This window comes from Branchiostoma floridae, chromosome 13 (assembly GCF_000003815.2).
Source record: "Branchiostoma floridae strain S238N-H82 chromosome 13, Bfl_VNyyK, whole genome shotgun sequence".
Lineage (NCBI taxonomy): Eukaryota > Metazoa > Chordata > Leptocardii > Amphioxiformes > Branchiostomatidae > Branchiostoma > Branchiostoma floridae.
This window is the reverse complement of record NC_049991.1, coordinates 9,468,426-9,489,422: the sequence shown is the minus strand read 5'-3', so window position 1 is coordinate 9,489,422 and position 20,997 is coordinate 9,468,426. Positions and strand designations below refer to the sequence as shown.

Sequence of the window (20,997 nt, the reverse complement as noted above, 5' to 3'; positions counted from 1 at the left end):
GAGTACCTTTTCTTCAAAGCTGAGCTGTATAGAAAAGAAGACTATTATCTTCACGTCTGTATGAACCATTGCCCTGTGGCCTTACTTCAGCACCGGAGAGGCAACTACCGAGATCAAGGGCCTGAAGGAGAGCACAGAATACACCTTCGTCGTCACGGCGGAGGGACATCTGGGAAAAAGCGCCCCTAGCGCTCCGTTTGCGTACACCACCAGAGGTGATCCTGTTTTTTTTTATAAACGCACATTCCATATGTACGTACGAATTGGATTCGTGCTTGTCTCATTTGTCAGCACTTCTGGTACAATATTTATACCAATTGCCTTACAACAGATATTATAACGGTCAAAATCTGTAAGTGATAATTTCCATAACGGCACATTTAACCTGACTCCTGACGAAGACAGTAGTCCCCCGATGTACGAAAATTCAGAAACAATAGAAAGCTGACGCCGACTATATAGAGGCTCCAAGTAACGACTAAATGCTCTAACTTTTATCTTTATCTATATAGAAATCTCTATTTGCTTCCATTTGTCCTTCAAGTCTTTATGAATATGTAAATCATACTCGCTAAGCCGTTGTCTTTTATCTATTATATTTATAAGCATGTGTTTGTGTCGCACAGAGCCATAGCAGTCATCACGTATGTACGCCTGTGTTGTATTTCCTTACATCTAACCCAGTCCTTTTTGTCTCCCCTCCCCTTTCCTCGTTACATCTATAGCCAAACCTGGTACGTATTTTGTTTCATATTCTTGTGGTGTTTACCCCCGGTCATCTTTAGTTTGCATAGCGGATGCCACCACTCCATATTTAGCGTGACTGCATGGGAGAGGTTGTTGCAGCTAAAAGTTTGGGTACTTATGAGGTCATGCCTGGTTAGCAAAATTTTAAGATGTCCTCATCGGCTGCGGTCATTATAAGACTGACCGTCCATGTTTCCGTGTCAGTGTTATCGTAAATATTTGTTGCTCCTATTTACTAACATGTTATAGCTGATTCCTTGCAATACGATACGGATGGGGGCATGCTTTTTGACGTGCACTGAAGGCACTTAGGTGTGGCTGGACTTGTTCTAGGGACCATGGCTGCTATGAATAGAGGCGAACTATGCCGAAAACAACAAAAACATCACATATATCTTTTCCATATCTATTGAGATCTCTATTGATCTATTTGTGTTCGTCAGTTGGTGTCCTTAGCATATTTCTGTGGACGTTTTTCGTTGTCACGCCCACATATTTACGCAAAGGTCCCACCCATCTGATATAATGTACGTGCTAAGTCACTGTATTACAGATACCATTTGATATGCGTTGAAAAAAGAAATAAACGAAAGTTTTCTTTTCCTCAGCTCTGAAAACACCAGTTGGTCTAAAGGCTTCCTCGGTGAACCACAGTTCTATGACCATCACATGGGCGCCCATTGCCGGTGCTACTGACTACGCCATCGAAGTCAAACCCGAGGGCGCCAGCGTTAACGTTACATCCAAGGGGAAACAAGCACCGGAGAGACAATTAACCAACCTAAAGGAAGGCACAGAGTACAGGGTGGTGGTGCTAGCCGTTAGTAGCCATGGCATGAGCGCGGCCAGTGAACCACTGATACAGCAAACATCCCTCGGTAAGGTTTCCCTCCTACATCACATGACCAATCCGAAATAAAACGCAGGGTGGTTCGGCATGTAGACTATGCTGTTCAGGGCATTCAATCCGAGAAGAAACACGAAGGACAGAAATACCTACTATAGCAGCCATTTTGGCAGCAGTTAGTGCCGAAGAATCTAGTCTATATTCCTGTGGTTAAAACGGATTTGGCTGGAGCTATCCATTCAAATAAATTTCCCGAAAGTGCACCATCAGCTGATTGTATATGCATCGTATTTTCAGTGTTCATATATGGTATATTTTGTAGTGAAAGTTGGCAAGCGTATCGTCGATAAATACGGAATGACGAGTATGCTGAGAGAGAGTGACATCCAAGCCGGGGCGTCGCATATTGCTTACGACAGTTGATGATACCAGACACCCCAGAATCTATTTTCTGACGCTACCAGCCGCAGCTTCTAGCCTGTCGGTCCTGTAGTCTCGGGCAGCCGGCTTTGGTTTTGTGGGAGACTCTGCACCCAATTTCTCTGGATTTTTCCGGGAAAGCAGCCTGTATTTACGACTGGGGGATAAACCTTGGTGGAACCCTACATTTTATAAGGGTTTTTGATCCAAAGGCGAGACATTTAATGTTATTTTTCTAGCAACGGAATCTCTCTCTCCCCATGAGAATACTTCGAACCAAAATAGCAACGAGCATCGGGGAAGCCCAGTTGGAAAAGCCGTTCTTTTTCTTTATCGTTTGAAACTAGGATGTTTCTTCTATGCTCCTGATTCTTATGGAGGGGTAACAGTTTTTCTTTTTATTTTGTTCACAGCGCTTTCCGCGCCATCTGGATTACGGGTAACCTCCGTCAAAGATACTTCATTGACGGTAGTTTGGGGCTCTGTGAAAGGAGCAACCGGCTACGACGTCTCTGTCGACCCCGCCCACGGGAAGGTTGTTGCAGGCCCCAAGGGATTGACCCAGCCCGAGAGGGAGCTACAAGGACTACACCCAGGAACTGACTACACCATCAGAGTCGTATCCAAGGGACTGCGTGGACAGAAGAGTGCAGAAAGCGCGCCTATCACTCAGAAAACCAAAGGTATGTGCGCTACAAACTATCATAAAAGATTACAAAAATAGATTAGGACACCGTTGTTAATATGATTTCATATAATGTCCCATTGAAGTATTCTGACCATCTCATTGCGGTATGATACGCTCGTGTACGTACGTGAAAGCTGGCACGTCGTTAGCGTGCCGTTTGGCACAATATACACTGCTCGGTATTACCACTAAAAATAGGGTTCTGGATCTCATATCTCAACTCCATTTTCCATCGTCAGCTTTTCTATCTGTAGCTGTTTTAGCCATGTGCTTGGCTTGTATTGCTGTGCTGTGTACGTACCAACGTTTATAGACATATCTTCTACAGTGACAGTGTCTACCATAGCTACCGACGCGACACATGGCAAAATGCGCTTAGCGTTATGCGGAACGCCGTACATGACGATGTTACCAAAATAGAACGGCTGAACTTGTGTTAATCGTTGTTGTTCCTCTCACTGTCCTTTTCGTGACATCAATCCACCGTCCTTCTCCCCACACTCATGACTGTTCATTCCATCACGTCGGCCGTATTGTTCGGTCCGTCTGTCTGTCACCCCATCGTCCCATATACAAGAGAACATTGGCGCTAAAACAAAAACCAGCGGGACTTTAGCTTTGTCCTACTGTGCTTGAACATACTGTTGTTTGTTGGTCTCGTTGATTATCCAGTGGATGTATGGTACATTCTGACGAACCTGCTATTGCGGACCCTTGCTGAATCTACTTTACGTTGTTATGGGGGTTTATGTGTATTTTTGTCTTAGGCCACAGCATGTAAATTTTATGGGTGACATCCTTAACAGAGTCCAAATTCAAACGGGCTTATATTTTGTACTAGTCATCGTAGACCTTAAACATTGTAACAAGAATTGATGACACAAAATACAGCATCTTAGCAACGAGTTTTTTATTCTTGCATGAAAAAGTAAGATTTCAGACACTAGCGTGGTTGCCTGGTATCACACTACACTCATGGCTACATTACCACATTATGATTAGTTCCCCTTCTACAGCTATATACTATCATCAAGGCATCCACACGACATACATGTAGTTTCCAATTTTTTTCCAGTAGAAACGATATTTCTTGTTTTTTCTTAGGCGGATGTCATCCATAAAATTGCTACTCGCTGTGGCCTTATGTCTTATGTTGTACATTCTACCCAGTGGCACCGCATACAGGGCGCCATTGCGTATTTTTTGTCGTTGAAATGTTTGTTTTCAAAAATGTACTAAACATACTTGTCGTGAGCAACATCACCTGCTACCGTCAGAGTGCAGCGAGCATGCTAAACTATAACAGCAGTGCATAATCAGTAACCAATTCCATGATCCGAGTCGACGCCTGCTCAAACAAAACCACAAAACACTGAACCAATGTTCTCGAGTCCCATCGTTTCAACCATCTGTTGACCACGTTATCTGTGACGCCATCCACACTTTCCACCTGTAACCTTGTGTCCAAGTCCACCTCACCGTGTACGTCACTACATGACGTCACTTCCTGTCCCATCTAATCTCCGTTTCAGTCCTTGCAGTTCCGCAACGGATAAAAGTCAAAGCCCAATCCGAAATGGAGATCCAATGGACTCCGGTAGAGGGCGCTGCTAACTATAAGATTACGTTAGAGCCGCCGACGGGAGTTGCTGACACCACCGATATCACTAAACAAAAAGAATTTCAAGTCAAGATCACAGCCGTGGACGAAGCTGGCCACCATGTGGGCAGCGAAACCTTCGTGCACAAGACTTCTGGTCAGTTGTATGGTCCGGTCATGGGAGGCTACAACCTAGACCTCCTGAATACACTGCCGTAGCGTTCATACTTACTAACAAGCACTTGCGTTATACGTTATCACACAGCACATTAGTGGCTATTCTTGCATTGCGCAAGTGTGAGGTTATTGGTTGATTTTTTTCCATTTTTGAAATGTTCATCTCCGAAACGATTTCTTCACCTGACGTATCGATACGTCATCACAATGTAGGACGAATGCAAAATGACCCATGGACGTTTTGCTCATAGATACTCCTTCAAATTTACAAACTCTTCTAGCCCGTACGATTCCTATTTTTGGGATTATAAATACGTGTTTTTACTACGTTTTTCTAATGCATGCACAGAAGCTGAAGCTTCGCGAGTACCATAAAGGCCGCAATGATATATGCAACTCACTTCCTGTCATGCGCCCTGCGCTGTAATCTGCTACTGCACTTGAGGTCACAGAACACAGTATTTATCCGCGACCCCGTGTACAGCATTTCGGCCATAAAGTAGTACGGCTTGCGCACTTGAAAAAAGTTGTACTCAGATTCTTTGTGTGCACGGCACTACTGTGATGTGACAATTGCTCACATTTAAGTTAGATAGTGACATTTGTTCGGTCGGCGTACATGTGCGCCTTGATACTGATGACACCTACATCTACCATTGTGTGTCGGCTGCAATTCACATGACCGCCGCTTAGCGCCATATAAAAGAGAGCTTCAAAGGGAACAACCAATTGACTTTTAGTTCATTTTCACATATTCTAAAGAGTGCAATCTAACCGTGAATATAGTCGTTTCCCCCTTATTTTGCATGCTACTACAAATTCTGAAACGACGATGCCTGTCTTTCGGGTCCTTTGCTGAATGTAAATACCCAAAAGCGAAATACTGTGTTCTCTTACCTTCAAGATTGTTATCATTGTATTAGCGCATTAGATATGTAACTTTGTCAACGATGCAGTCGTATGTACAGACACTTATAACGTATAGGCTACTCTCGAGATAATCACGCATTGGAATCTTCTAATTGCCACTATAGCGTTTTTCAACAGGAGAACTTACTTATAGAATTAACTTTGTTTTTTGGTGAAATTTCAACTTTTAAGACTGCTATCTAATTTTCAAACTCTTAATCCAACATTGTCTCGAAGAAATATAGTAATATTGCCTATAAAAGAAAACGTTTCAAAAGTGAACTATTAATCAAAGTTTTACAAACATCTACTACTTTTTATACTTACTACTTACTACTACTACTACTACTACAATTGACTGAAACAGAATAACACACCAAGGAATAGTGTTGGTCCATAGACAGCCCATTTACAGTAGACGGGTTTCTTCACATTTAGGGACACATTTTGACCTCTTGGATTAGCAGCTGTATAAGCAACATTGCGCTCAGGAATAGCGGGGGCGCGACCGAGACGTATTTTTGGGGCATCGAATGCCGGACAAAAATGTGGTCCCGAATGTAGGCCACTTCAAAATTTTCTCAAGCACAGTCTATTGTCGTACCTATGACAATTCCTCAGTGGTAGGGAAGGTTCTGCGAAATAACATAAAGATTTTAAAGTCAAACGTAAATTTGTCCAATTTCGCGTACGACTTTTCTTTCTATGTTTTGGTCTTTCCTAATCGCTTTCTGCCTAGCGAAGGCTTTGACAATTGCAATTACCCGCTGTATGCTAATGGCAGTCGCGCATTTGACGACGTCTGTTTCTATGTGCATCCTTGCAGCGGTATAGACCATGTTATTTTTTATTTATTTATTTATTAGGATTCTCCATTTGGAGGGTATGGCCAAACAGGTGTTAAGAACACCTTTTCAAAGCCGCCATACACACATGTGCATTTTGCACTAAGCACCTTGCGTCTTGATTTTTATACTTCTCAATGTCTTTATTCTAACTAGCCGAAGAAAAGAAGCAGGTCGTCCAGAAGAAGGTTGTGAAGAAGGTCGAAAAGAAAGAAGAAGTCGTCGAGAAGAAGCAGACTAAGGTGGTTAAGAAGGTGGTAAAGACAGAGGAAAAGGTTGAAGAAAAGAAGGTCGAGAAAAAAGTAGTCAAGAAAGTCGAGCTCAAGAAGCCCGAGCCTAAGAAACCAGAGCCTCCGAAGAAGGTTGAAGCCAAAAAGGTCGAGCCCAAGAAGCCCGAGCCTAAGGCGGAACCTCCTCAGAAGAAACCCGTTGAACAAAAGAAGCCCGAAGTCAAGAAGGTCGAAGAGAAGAAGACAGAAACCAAAATGGTGACTGAGTCTGCGCAAGCGAAGGCTGAGGGAAAGCCAGCAGGTAAGTTTACCTTTCTGGAATTTGTAAATGACTGCTTAAATTTTCTTGTGCAACTAACGCCCCCAAAGAAATTATTCGGTAAAACGCACTTAATCGCCAATCGCTTGAATCAAATTAAGATTTTAATACACTGATGATAAAACTCGCCAAAAAGTTAACGCTGCATGACGTTACGCTGAAGTAAAATGATGTGACTAAAAGAACGGTTTGGACTGGCATGACACATTCGACCATCTGTGTTACGATTTCATGCTAAGACGGCGTGATTAACAATTAACAGTTAGACAGGCCATGCACAGTTTATTAATTCACTAATATATCTACTAGATAGATATATAACCTTATTAATATATCCTTACTGACGTGTATATCTTAGCACGTTTCGATACGATTGTCACAATTTGTTGCTCATTGCTGTGTACGATTCGCACAGAAGCTCCCAAGAAGCCAGCCGCCCCCGCCAAACCCGCCGAAGAAGGAGGTAAGACGAACTTTCTTTCATTTTTGCCATTCCTTTATTACAGAGCAACATTAACGACCATATCACACATCCAAAATGCAACATTTCCTGATTGTATCTAACAACAATGATCGTATTTTGGTGTTATATGGTCTTTAAGTGTTGATAGGTTCCGTATCGTAATGCATCTTACTACTTGGATTGTCAAAAAGGAATGTTTGCTTTTCAACAATTGCGATTGGTACAATTGATGTTGCCAAAGGGTAAGGTTCTATTCTTCTATTTCACCTGCTATCATCATAACTTTGTATGTTAATATGCAGATTACGCAGTCTGCGCAATGGTGTATCATGCCAATCATATGTCCAATCATATACTTATAAATGTTATGCTTTCTGCTCTAATAAACTGTACGTCTTTAAGTTTTAGAATGCTTATTTTAAGTACATGTGGTGTTAGGCAATTGCAATGCTTTTAATTCACAAGCTGTGTATGTAAAGTAATGTATGTATTGTATCACTGTGGGTATCATCCGTGTCTCAACTATTGGTCATCAACTTTCTTTTATTCACATTTGTCCTGTACTGTTTACTTTAACAATGTTTCTTCACCCTGCGCGTTCTATCCTAATGATATGTGACATGTAAGATAACCAAGAAGCGACGTCTCTGCTTGCTTTTATATTGTCCTTAAGTTTAACCAGGCTACGGCAGACCAATGCCACAGACAACGTTTCGTGTCCTATAATACTAGTCAATGCTTGAACCTCAAGCCCTCCCACCCTAGACCTCCTCTCTTCTGCACATATATCTGGTTCACCCTCCCCCTGACCGATTGCTTTTTTGGCTCAAATAGACACATTGATATAACGAGAATATAACTAGTCTAAGACTACTAAAAAGATAATTGTATACGTCGTGTAATTTCTTGGGCCAATCTGTTTAACAGTAAAAATTCATTCCGTTTCTGGAACCAAAGTAAATGTCTTGTGTATTAACATCGTAACATAGAAAAGGGGCTTGATTCGGCCACGAATTCGTCCATTGTGATCACATGTTATATCAATGTCTATTGTGTTTGAGCCTGCGATAAGACAAAGGCCTTGTTAACTACGTCCCGCCTTCCGTGTATGTCGTCCGTCTCAAAAACCGTCCCAGTGTCTGTCCGTCCATGTGGCCACATATAATCCGAAAGCACCCCACGGGCTACTGGTCGCTGTTGGTCTGAGTCTATGAAACTTTCACGAAGAGAATTCTGTCACTTTTGTTGATGATTATCGAAGCGGGAGCACCACCACCGAAGAAATTTGTAATAAAAAAGAAGAAAACTCCAACGCAAGAACCACGTCAAGAAGAGGCTGCTACAGGTAGTGACCGCCAAACGCCCCCCCCCCCCAGCCCTGATAGCGTAAACGTAGCCATGCGCGTAGAGAACCATTTAAAAAGAGACAATAACAAGAACATAATAAACCTAATTGCAATGCCCTCTTGTTCCGGTTCACTATAATCGTGAAAATTAAAATCAAATCCCATTGTTCCCATAGCTCTATACCTTGCTTTTTCTTAAGAAATGTTATATCTTTTACCAATGTTGCTGCTGTGGAAGAACAGAATAAGGTACCGATATGTGCGTTAATGTCTATAACAACTCGGCCACATTTATTTCTCCCAAACGTATAGCTGCAGGCCCAAAGAAATTCACATTGAAGAAGAAAAAAGCTGGTCCACCCCCTCCAAAGGAGGAAGCCGGTAATTTTGTAGATTTCTCTCGGTCGGATTTTTTATATCGTTGTAGCTTGTTTGATGATAATGCTTTATGCGTAGATTTTTCATCTCAAAATGAAACCTTCATTCCGGCTGGTTTCAGCTAGCTGTCCTTTAAATGCGCGAGGATCTGTCTTAACAATACGTCTAAGATAGAGGTGCTTTTACTTAGCATGCTAACAGCCAAGTATATGTGAGAAGATTTGACATCCCATAATGTATTTATTCGACTTGTCTAGCACCCTTCGGCTTCCAACTCAAGAAAACCAAGAAACAGGAAAAGGAAGTGCAGGAAGGTGGACTTGAAGGTATCACAACTTAAGAAATAGAACAAACATTAAATAATGTTTCCTTCGGTTTATTGGTAAAATGTACGGCATAGAACTTCACAAATTTGCGACCCTGAAAAATTTCTTCCATTGAATTAATTCAAAGCGTACGAAACAGCTTCATTGTGGTTTTGGATTTGCTTCGTGCATTTCCGGGAATTTCATCTCTAAATGATGATGACCAAGACCAACAGCTTCCTGCAATGCCCTTTTACGTTAAGGTGTAAAACTGAAGAAGTTAGATGTGCCCGAGGGAAGTGGAAGCGAGCATGAGAGGAGTCCCAGAGGTTCTCCCCGGAGAGGCATGTCACCTGTCCCCGACCAGCAGCGCGGAGCAGGACAGGGCAAAGGCCCCGCAGGTATATCCCTCACCGGCCCGCCAACCCCCATCCCCACCGGTACCCGCGATGCACATAGGTGCCCAATAGAATAAATATATAGTAAAGGTAAATTCCCATGTTGTTCCACCCCATCTGTTTGCGTTATGTTCAACCAACGACATCTTTCTGTTGAGTACTCAACCAACGATGTCATGTGGTTGAACAGCCTGTGTCCCCCAGTTTTAGCCCTTTATAAATTGCCAAATATTGCCTCTATAATGATCGCAATAGCGGCATTTTCTTTAAGTCATACTGTCGGCAAATGCTGCTGCTTTGCGAAATTTTTGACATTGGAGCTTAATGACGAATATCGTTGCCTTTGATGAAAGCCCGTGGCCTGTATGTAAGCACCACACCCCTTCCCCCCATACCCCCCTCCCACCGTGACTAATACACCGAGCAGTGTGATAAGGATCTTCCACTTGTCACAGCCAAAGGAGCAGGTGCGCCGCCAGCCCTGGGATTCAAGAAGAAAAAAGCCACCCCGGGAGCTAAGCCAGGTATTGTACGAGGGAATCCCCTCTGCAAAAAGTCCCAACCCCTGCGTAGATTGCTAAAGACGACCCTTTATCTAAAGCGTGCGCAAGATCTCCAGGTCCTTTACAACATTGACAATACAAAGAGTTGCTCTTTCTAAAGAAAAGACCCTATGCTTCTTTAATTAATGTTTTGTGGTAAGTTCCCTGTAAGTTGAGCTTCAAACTGCTTATACCCTATGCTCACTCCAAATAGTGCTGCCTTCAACGATCCGATGAAAGCAACCTCGTCGACCAAGGCAAAATTTCCATCAACGTGATTTCATTCCAGAAGGTGCAAAGCCAAAGGACATTCGATAAAAAGTTAATATCGTTTCCTCAAACAACTTCCCTTCCCCATCCTGCTCAGCCGCCCCGCCCGAGGAGCCTAAGAAGTTGACCTTCAAGAAGAAGAAGAAGCCAAAGGAGGAAGAAGAAATCGACGGAGGTACCAAAGCCATAAAAGTCGTTTTAGCGAATGGCGTTGGCTTAAAATCCTCTCTATAAGGCAGCAAACGCCAATCTTCTATTTTTCATAAAAGCCATACTGTCCAACGCTTTGGATAACTTTGTGACATGCCACAATCATGCTCCGTTGAGTCATTGTATGTGCTTGTGCTGATGTTATAACTGATGTGATTTGCTTTCTGCTTACAGAACTTAGACTTTAAGATTTAAGATTGTATCTAAGATGACCCTAACTTTTTTCACAGCTGATGCCTGGGGCGTGTCGCTAAAGAAGGCGAAGAAGGTGGACAGAGCAGGGGACGAGTTCAAACGTACGTCTCCTGCCGATGGCTGAGAGAATCCATGCTTTGCCATACTAATGTCGCTGTTATTCTCCTTACAGACTCAGACTCTTTGTAGCATCTCACATCTATCTATGTAGCGTCTCACACCTATCTCTATAGCGTCTCACAGCTGTTTCTGTAGCGCCTCATATCTTTGTCTGTAGCGTCTCACATCTTTCCTTCAGGCTATCTTTCCAGGCCTTGCTACAAGCTCCCTGTAATGCTTGTACTGTAGTAATAAATCCAGTAGCGAATGTAGCGCTAGTTTTGCGTCTTTAAAGTAATCAAAGGTTACAATACGTATTGCTGCGTAGGCTTCTTTCCTACCTTTTCCCTACTAGCTTCCATAGACATGCCTTACATGTCTTAGTCTCACATAGTTCCCTGCCTCACATAACCGTACAAACCGAACAAATCCTTTGAATTTGATCCGAACCCCCTAACGATGGCAAAAGTATTTAAGTGTATGGCTTTGATGACAAGATTATTTTACCAAGAGTTAGCGATCCTTTCCCTTGTACTAGTACTGTACGCCATCTTCCTGCCCTAAACTAAAACTCGTACGTACAACCTTGCTTTCTTTTGCTTGAGTTATTCGAGTCCAAGGCTTTATCGAATCCTACAGTTCATAAGAGTTGCCAAGCAAGATTCCCACAATTCTACTGCTAATGCATTGAGTCAATGGTGTCTGCAAATGTAAGCTTTGCCTATATCCCATAGTAGTACTGCTGTAAGTAATGATAGTCACTTCTCGTTAATCGAGTACTCTTGCTTGTATATTCTGGCTATGCGTGTCCACCAAAGTAAGAGACATAGACATATTCTAAGGTATGAAAAAACGCGTTGCTATGATACCGCTTCCTGTACCCACCCATGCCAGTAATTGCGGGAAATAAACGTAATGCACGCTTGTCGAAGCCCTTTTAAGGAAACAGCGCATTGTTGCCATTTAGATCTGCGTCTATAATTTTCTTAATACCACTTTTCTTCCCAGTGGAGGGTGTACGTCTCAGGCATGTTACGTTCGACCCAGGTAAGTCACGAACATATTTGTACCACTAACATCTTACTTTCTCAACAGGGTGACCGAGCGTTCATTGATACTTGTACAGTATACTGGTATACAACATATACACTTAGATATACAATATACACTCATAGCGAAACGTACCTGCCTAAACGAACATACGGGCGAACGAGGTGGATGAGGAGTCCATGTTTCTCAGAAGCAAAGCTGTTATTATTATCTATGCGCTGCAGAGTTGCTATACTGCTTCCACTTGGCTACTTACGCTCTGCTTTTGCTTTGTCAACAATTCAGCCGAGCCTCCAGCAGATGCAGCGTTAAACGGAGCAGTAGAGCCAGCTGCTGGTAAGCCTGCTTATACGCCTTTAACAAAATCTGCTTCATCTTTTAGGATTGCGTTTTGCTTTACAGCTTGTCCTTGTTATCTCTCATCTTTAACACATCCATTTGTTCGCTTCCAATGCCGCTTATATTTTCTGATTAAGATCTACGCCATTTGCACACCTAGCAGAGGTTCAGTTGAACGGAGCAGCAGCTGAAAACGGGCATGTCGCTGAGAATGGAGTCGCGGCTGCACCAGAACCAGCAGCAGCTGCACCAGCCAAGCCACCTGCTGAGGCTCCAGCTGAGCCTCCTAAACCAGCTGAGGCACCTAAAACAGCTGAGGCACCTGCTCCAGCAAAACCAGCTGAAGCACCTAAACCAGCTGAGGCATCTCCTAAATCAGTCGAGGCACCTGCTCTAGCTAAACCAGCTGAAGCACCTGCCAAGACTAAACCAGCTGAGGCACCTAAGCCAGCTGAGCCTCCCAAACCAGCTGAGGCACCTAAGCCAGCTAAACCAGCTGAAGCACCTAAGCCAGCTAAACCAGCTGAAGCACCTAAACCAGCACCTGCTCCAGCTAAACCAGCTGAAGCACCTAAGCCTGCTGAAACACCTAAGCCAGCTGCACCACCCAAACCGGCCGATCCGCCCAAACCAGCTGTGGCACCTGCCCCAGCTGAGCCATCTAAACCAGCACCTGCAGCAGGAGGTTAGCATCTGTCCGTGGCCATTCATTTTCGATTCAGAATTGTTCCATACAAGTCCCCCCACCCCAACATTCATGAGCACCCCACCCACTCGCTTCATTCGTTTGACTTGGAAAACTGGACATGACACCGTGACAATCTGCAGGAACCCCATCACGCATTTTCCTGGCAGTTTTGTTCATTGACAAGGACAAATACCTGTACTGAATAAACCTTCACTTCCCATACTATAGTCCAATCTGACCATTTTGCCGATATACCCCTTACATGTCGCTTAACCTGATCATACTTGCTACTCCTCAATTTCACAGCTACCCAATTTGACTACACACCTTCTCAAGGTGTTCATTAGATACCTAAATGTATGTTTGTTGATAATGTTTGTTTTGTCTACGTTTAATGAATACCAAAAGTTTCTGTTGTAGCAATAATGTTTAGCAATATCCTATTCCTCCATAAGCGGTATTAGAGTGGATTATATGTGCGATGATAATTGATACTAACCGAAGTGAAGCATAAGTGTCTTTTGCCCCATCCTTAATGTTGTCCAGTAGTACGTCATTCGAACTAAGTTGTCCTGTTGGTAACTTCACACCAGTTCTAATATGCAAAAAAACAACGTTCTAATGTCCTGAATGATTGTCTCCATACATTTAATTGGTCGGAGGGCAACTTTGATCTCTGTGTACATTTCCATTTCATACCTTAAGCTGACGACATGACAGTGACTTGACTGTGATTTGACTATGACTTTGAATCCTTTGCGTGTTATCCACATATGCAAAACGTACAGACCTACTTATCTGTGCCAAAGACCTACACTAACGCCCTGCAACAACTTCGCTCTACTACACATAATGTAATCCCTGACTATTACATTGTTGATACTCGTACTCAGCCAGTAGAACGCTTCAGTGGTTGTAATGCACTGCAAGCTTTTATGTCCCTATGTTGATGATTATGTTAATAGTAGTCTAGCATTACTTAACTGCTACTCAACTCTTACAGAAGCTGCTAATGCGTGTATTCCTACTTTCCTTACTACTACCTAACACCCTGATGTTTCCTTCCAGAACCTCCTCCCATTGCACTAGCAGTACCATCACCCTGTTTACCCCTAGCTGACAAGCCGAGTCTACTAATGACAAAGTTAAAGATGCCATTTGTCTGAGCATTTCATACGATTCCTTTGCGCAACTGCCTCTCCCAGCTGCGGTATTATGTCCAGTACTAATGCTTATCCAATGCTCTTGCTTGCTTCACCCCTTACGACAGACGATGACGGAGGTTCAAAAGGACCAACGCGTAGTACCAAGTTCAAACAGGGTAAGAAGCTGGACAACCGTGCACCGGCCTGTCAGAGATCGTTTGGTGGTTTAGAATCCTCTTAAATATACCTATTTCAAAGTGATAACTAGTTGCGTAGGAGTATTAAGCATTGATGCGTAACGCAGTAACCGTTGTTGCCACATCTTCTTGTATCAAAATTTCTGGACGATAGCACGTTGATAAGTGTCAGTAATCAATAGTAAATCTTATGTACACTGTGTAATGGATATCACTATTTACCCTGAGTTTGTATGGTACAATGAAGTAATATCAAAAGATGTAGGATTGCAAATGTTTTATTTTAAGTTTACCAATGTTTGAATTAACTTACATGTGTGTCTAAACTATGCATTTGTTACCCATTAATGACAATTGTTTTCATCTGTAAGAACATGTTTCTCTTCCTTCCCCGCTGATGACATTTTTGCCCTGTTCTGATCTATTTCTGTCAACGCTGGTTCTAAGCTAGATCCCTTTGTGCTTTGTTTTCCTTTCTAGTTCCGGATGAACCTGATGTGGTACCAGAACCTCCACCCGGCTTTAAGGAGGGTAAGAAAGACTCAAATATTCGTTTACGCCAAACCATATGATTTCCAATCACGAAATACCTAAAAATAATTCATGTTCCTCCAACAAGATATGAAGAGGAATGGCTGTAAATTTCAAATCAGGAAGCATGAATTATTAGAAAATACCAAATCGTAATACATCATCAATTTATACCGTTGCATCAATGCATTGCACCCCCTCCCTCAGGTGCGCCCAAGTTCCAGTTACCGGATAACATGAAGGAGACTATCGAACTGCTGGGAGGTCAACCCTGCAACTTCACGATTCCCATCGATGGAACCTTCAAACCAGAGGTTAGACAAACTTTCTTTAGTTTCAGTTCAGAAAAAAATAGCATCTGAGGTAACAAAGCATGTTCTACATTCCAACTACAATCCAAGATGCGTTGTGGGCAATATGCCAGAAGTGAAGGCCCTGAGACAAAGCATGATGTAGACTGTTAACAAGTTACGGCCTCCACATTTTGAGTTCGACCGTAAAACCGTGAAGATGCCTATTCCGTAACTATGAAAGCTGTAGCTTACTTTAGCTACGATGACATAGTAACAAACGTCATTATGGGGAATGCTTTAGATAACCATCATGAAAGACAACAAGCCCATCGAGCTGGACGAGAGAGTGAAGATCTACACAGTCGGAAACTTGTGCAAGGTCAAGATCGCTGGTGCGGAGAGGTTAGACAGGGGGAAGTACAAGATCGACGTGAAGACGCCAAAGGGGACAGACTCTACCAACTTTACCGTCAATGTGAAAGGTAAAACTGTACAGTGTTCTGTTTGTGACATTATAGCTGTCGGGTCGTCCCTTGGGCTATACAGAATACCTCCTGTTACATTCTCTCTCTATATATTGAATAACCGTAGACGCCATATTAAGTGATTGAACATGTCTTCAACCCACAAACATGGCGGAGGCAGAATTGCCCTGGTCACGTGAGAAACACCCTACCCTGTATTTAAACTCAATGAAATTATCACAGAAGCTTGAACCAGGTTATTTTCTTTCGTCCTCATCTTGTAAGATACAAAGCTTACATCTCATCTTCACTGTGAAACTAGATACACCCTCGCAGCCCAACGGCCCCGTGATCTTCAAGTCGGTGATGTCCGACAACATGGAGGTGTCATGGCAGCTGCCGGACGACGATGGCGGCGCTCCACTCCAGGGCTTTGAACTGGAGATCTGCGAATCCGGGAAGAAAGACTGGAAAAAGATCGCAAACATCAAGGATCGAAAGTGAGTAAATAATGCCCCATGTTATGATTAGCCCTCGGGCAAGAACTTGCAAATAAACTTCTTCTATTGTCGTTAAATGACCCGTGCTGAACTGCCCGGGTTGGTGTTCCGAGTGTGTCTGTGTGACCCAAATGAAGTACTCGGTATCACCCGAGCGGGTGCCGAGCGTTCCGATGGCGAGTTCCGACGAATGTCAAAGGTATCCAAAGCTGGCCAGCGAGATTGTGTATGTTGTAATATAAAACAAAAGTTTGTTGATCAGCGATGGTAACGGTGGAATCATTTGCTGAAATATTCTGTTACATTGTAAAGTCTTTATTTAGATACTATACATGCTTGTGCATTGTGTTTTGTTAAACGTACGTTAAAAACATTGTGATGTCAATTTCCCAGGCACAAGGTTACCGGGTTGAAGCCGGACACCAGGTATCAGTACCGCGTCACCGCCATCAACGAACATGGCAAGAGCACAATGCTCAAGTCGGGCAAGGTCATGACCAAGCACCCAGAGGGTAAGGAAAAGATCAAACTTGAACCTGGAATGAACTTTCTGAAAAAGTGGCAGGCGAAGGAATATCGTTACAAATTTTCCTTTCCTCAACCAGTTGGTTTAGTATGTTGTTGCATTTTCGTTGTCATTTTGTATTTCTTATCGACTGCCTTGTACAAAATTAAATCTTAAGTTTTAGTATATTTTCACATACTCAAAAGGATCTTAACATGTCCACTTTTACCTCTTCACAATCAATATTGTATGTTAGTAGTCATCGCAGTCTTCTATTACCCCCGATTACCCCCGATGTCTTCAAATTGAATATATGATCCTAATTCGGGCACCAAATATTTCCTAATCTATTTTGTTTGTCCATCGTTCTTGGTAAAGTACTTCATCCGGATTTTGTCATCTATGTCCTCTTACAGCTGAGGCGGCCTGGGACGTGCAGCTGAAGAAGGTGAAGAAGGATCCCCCAGATCCCCCACAGAACCCCCGCGTCACCAAGACGGCTAAGAAGCCCATCACCCAGGCCCAGATCGTGTGGGAGAAGCCGCTGAGCGACCACGGCAGCCGCATCAAGGGCTACGTGGTGGAGAGGAAGAAGGAAGGCTCCAGCGACTGGATGAGGTTAGCCGAGGCGAAGGACTGCAAGAAGGAGGAGTTCCTTGCGACGGGCTTCTCCGAGGGCTTCGAGTACTGGATCCGCATCCGTGCCGTCAACGCCGGCGGGGAGAGCGAACCTGCTCCCCTCATGGACCCGGAGATCCTCAAGATTGGAGAGAAGACACCTCCACCTCCTCCCAAACCAGGTGTGTACACCCAGCTCACACATAGAAATATCGTATGTATACGTTCGTGTGGTTGTTTCTTATTTTTTCGGGTCTTCTATAGACTGTGTATCTATGTTTTAGATCTAAAATTTTCTCGTTTTTTTCCACCAGTTATGCCACCTGGCCCAGTTCAAAACCTGCAGGCCGAGGCGAAGGGAGACGGACACGTCACCATCAACTGGAAGCCTCCCAAAGACAGGTCCAACGTCACAGGCTACGTCATCCAGAAACTGGGCGAGAATGATGAGGACTGGATTGAGATCGGACACGTCGGGAACGAGAAGGAGCTCTTCAACGTGCACGGGCTGGATTCCCGCCAAAACTACAACTTCCGTGTCATCGCGCAGAGCATGGCGGGAGCTGGCGAGCCTGCAATCACAGAGACCGTCTCGTTGAAGCAGTTCTTGAGTAAGCGGATTTTGGAAAATTATGATTTCTGATCACATCATATTAGAAGATGGATAGCTATGTATGACAAATCTGATGAATTTGTATGGATGCTATTTCAGCACACGCATTCTTAAGTTTTATACAGAATTGGGTTTTATGTCCGCCACTACACACTGTTCTTGAATAGTTTTGACGATAAATTCATCCCACATTCTTTCAGAACCCAGTGCGTCCACCGATGTATCTGCAACAGTCGAGGAGACAGAGAAGGGGCACGAGACCAACGTTAGGCTGAACTGGACGCCCCCTACCGACGGATCCATCATTACAGGCTTCCGTATCGAGAAGAAGCCCAAGAGGAGTACAGACTGGAGCACGGTCAGTTACCTTTGTCAGCGTGTCTTTCACCTACATAAACTCAGTATTGCCCTATGTTTCGATGCAATATTTGATTACGATTTCGATGTGTAACATCACGTTCATACCCCCCCCCCCCCCGTCCTCGTAGAAACACGCGCGGTTTGTTTCATTTTATCAAATCAAGTCTTGAGATGGTACAACTATCTTCATGAGATAGAGGATGAACTCGAATTTAATCTAACAGTGTCTTATTGAACTAGTTAAACTGTAATTTTCAACACAAAAATTGTCGACTGAACAGCACCAGTCTTTGTCAAGGAATGAACAATCCACTACTAACAGTGTCTTTATGTGTGTGTATATCCCAGATTACCACCGTTGGCCCAGACGAGACCACCTACCTGGTGGAGGACATGACTCCCGATGAGGAGTTCGACTTCCGCATCGTCGCAGAGAGCCCGGCCGGAGACGGCAAGCCCGGCGGTACCAGCGTCCTCATGCCCCCGGCCAAGCCGCCAGAGGTGCCACCAGAGCTCGGCTTCTCCGAGGAGGACATTGAGGCACTCAAACAAGGTCAGCACCATCGGATATTATAGTTCTTTTTACACAGTAGAAAGTAAAATTCACCTTTCCCAGGTTTCGGTAGTATTTTCTGCTTTCTGCTTTCAACTCACGTTGATAATGGCTGTAATTGGGGTGCGTACTTTAATCGAGAAAATAGAGTAAGACTGCTTCTTGCCGCTAGATGGCGCATTGGTAAACAAAATGTGTTCTAAAAAGTGAAAGATTTTTCATGCCTTCTCGTCATGGTTCATGACGGGGTTAGATTTTCAAATCCAGGTGGCCTCCAAATATAGTCAGCTTCACATTTATATGCACTGTTTTCTTAGAAGTACAGCTAACTATAGCCTTGGGCGTATTGTAACAGATACATTATTTTGTCTAGTATGCTTGTTTGACAATTTGTCATAAGATCCTACTGTTCAATAATACACCGACGATGTGAGTTGACGAATCAGCTTTACACTTCTTGTGACGGTGCAATCTGTTACGTTTTTGTCCTAGATCTGCCCGGTCCGCTCCGCATAGTGAAGGGTCTGACGGACCTGGAGGTGCCCATCCGTACCACCGCCCTGTACTACTGCGTGCTGTCCAAGATCAACATCATGGTGCGCTGGATGTGCGGCTACACCGACATCCTGCCCGGGAAGAAATACCAGACGAAGATCGTGGGCAGACTGCACATCCTCTGGGTGTCCGACTGCAGATATGACGACGAGGGCATCTACAAGGTGGAGATTCCCACCAAGGAGGCCTCCACTGCCAAGCTGAAGATCATGGGTACGTTAGCGTTTCTGAATTACAGAACGAGCTTTTCACAGGTGCTAGTATATGTATTGCCGTACAACTGGAGATTTCACTTCTCTCGAACCACAAAGTTTTGATTTTTCAATGATATATTGCGTGGAATCTACCGTACAAAATATGCTCATGACATATGCATTGCTAATGCTGCCACACGTGCTGTAATTGTTACAAACTGCAAAGAAGAGGGTCCTTCTGACCGCGAAAGATGAATATATGTTTTGGTAAAATGTGGGACTATGGGCTGTCAGATGTAAATGTTATCTTTCTATTTCTTACAGAGAACTGGGCGAAGCCTGGCCGCCGCCACAACCTCAAGCCGTTCTTTGAAACCCCCTTGGTCAACTACTGGACCGATACCGGAATGGAAGCGCAGATGACTGTCAAATACGGAGGCTATCCCACACCGAAGATCAGATGGTGAGAGATATACTTTTTATTTTCATCTTTTTGATCAATGTTTTTGTTAAAAACACTGAGCAATTTGTATGAAGAGAAGGTGCGGGTTCCCAAGTCTGCATTTGTTTGACGATTGTTGGTATTTTTTCAGGAACCGTGGTCTGGAGATGATCCGCGCGGGTCCCAAATACGAGTTCATCTCAGCTGACGATGAAGTACAAACCCTGATCATCAAGAACGTGACGGAGTCAGACGCCGGCGAGTACACCGTCACCATCACCAACGAGGCTGGCGAGAAGACCAGCACGGGCTCTCTCATCGTTGGCGGTGCAGGCGCACCTGCCGGCTTCGAGAACCAGTTCCCGCTGGGCCGGCCGATCCGTACCCACTTCACCCGGCAGGAGCTGATGGACCTGGCCGCCGGTGGAGGTGAGGGAGGCCCCCGCCAGGACGACATCAGCAAGGCCCTGGAGAGGCTGGAGACCGAGTACAACGTCGTGAAGGGAGCCAAGCGCCGCATGATGACCACACCCCTGTCTTGGTACCGACAGATGAGAGTAGACACCCGGGAAGGCGACGAGGCCGAGAGATTCGGCTACAAGGTCATCGGGCAGCTCAATGTCAACCTTCTAGATATCATCTACAAGGAACCCGACATCAGGCTTTAAAAGACTCGTCAGCCATTCGCTCACCGATCACACAACTGGCTATATTTTACATTATGAATATCCGTGCTGCGTGTAATCGAATGTACAAAAACGTTATGCACTTATTCAGAGCATAGGAAAGCGTCAATGGAGTACAGTATTTTTATTCTACTGTAAGAACGGACGCGAAGGAATGTTCTAACATGAGTATGATAACAATCCCCCCTCCCCAAATTGATAGTTGATGTGATAGAGTACCTCCGAGAAACCACAAAAATACTCTTGTTTTATGTGAGTGACTATGCACGTTTTATC

The 20,997-nt window shown here is 44.0% G+C and overlaps 1 protein-coding gene across 1 annotated transcript; it reads left to right on the top strand.

The window, feature by feature from the left end:
- The first annotated feature begins 89 nt into the window (after nucleotides 1–89).
- LOC118429793 (twitchin-like) lies at nucleotides 90–20,941 on the top strand. Its single transcript, XM_035840428.1, has 27 exons — nucleotides 90–215; nucleotides 726–734; nucleotides 1,356–1,625; nucleotides 2,428–2,697; nucleotides 4,235–4,459; nucleotides 6,390–6,764; nucleotides 7,198–7,245; nucleotides 8,507–8,590; nucleotides 8,904–8,972; nucleotides 9,227–9,295; nucleotides 9,538–9,675; nucleotides 10,128–10,196; nucleotides 10,582–10,659; nucleotides 10,925–10,990; nucleotides 11,997–12,035; nucleotides 14,888–14,938; nucleotides 15,146–15,252; nucleotides 15,533–15,713; nucleotides 16,018–16,195; nucleotides 16,589–16,707; nucleotides 17,117–17,500; nucleotides 17,633–17,929; nucleotides 18,132–18,289; nucleotides 18,640–18,844; nucleotides 19,337–19,612; nucleotides 19,918–20,056; nucleotides 20,187–20,941. The coding sequence occupies exons 3-27, from the start codon at nucleotides 1,406–1,408 to the stop codon at nucleotides 20,701–20,703; spliced, it is 4,362 nt and encodes a 1,453-aa protein (XP_035696321.1). The 5' UTR covers nucleotides 90–215; nucleotides 726–734; nucleotides 1,356–1,405; the 3' UTR covers nucleotides 20,704–20,941.
- The last annotated feature ends 56 nt before the right edge of the window (nucleotides 20,942–20,997 follow it).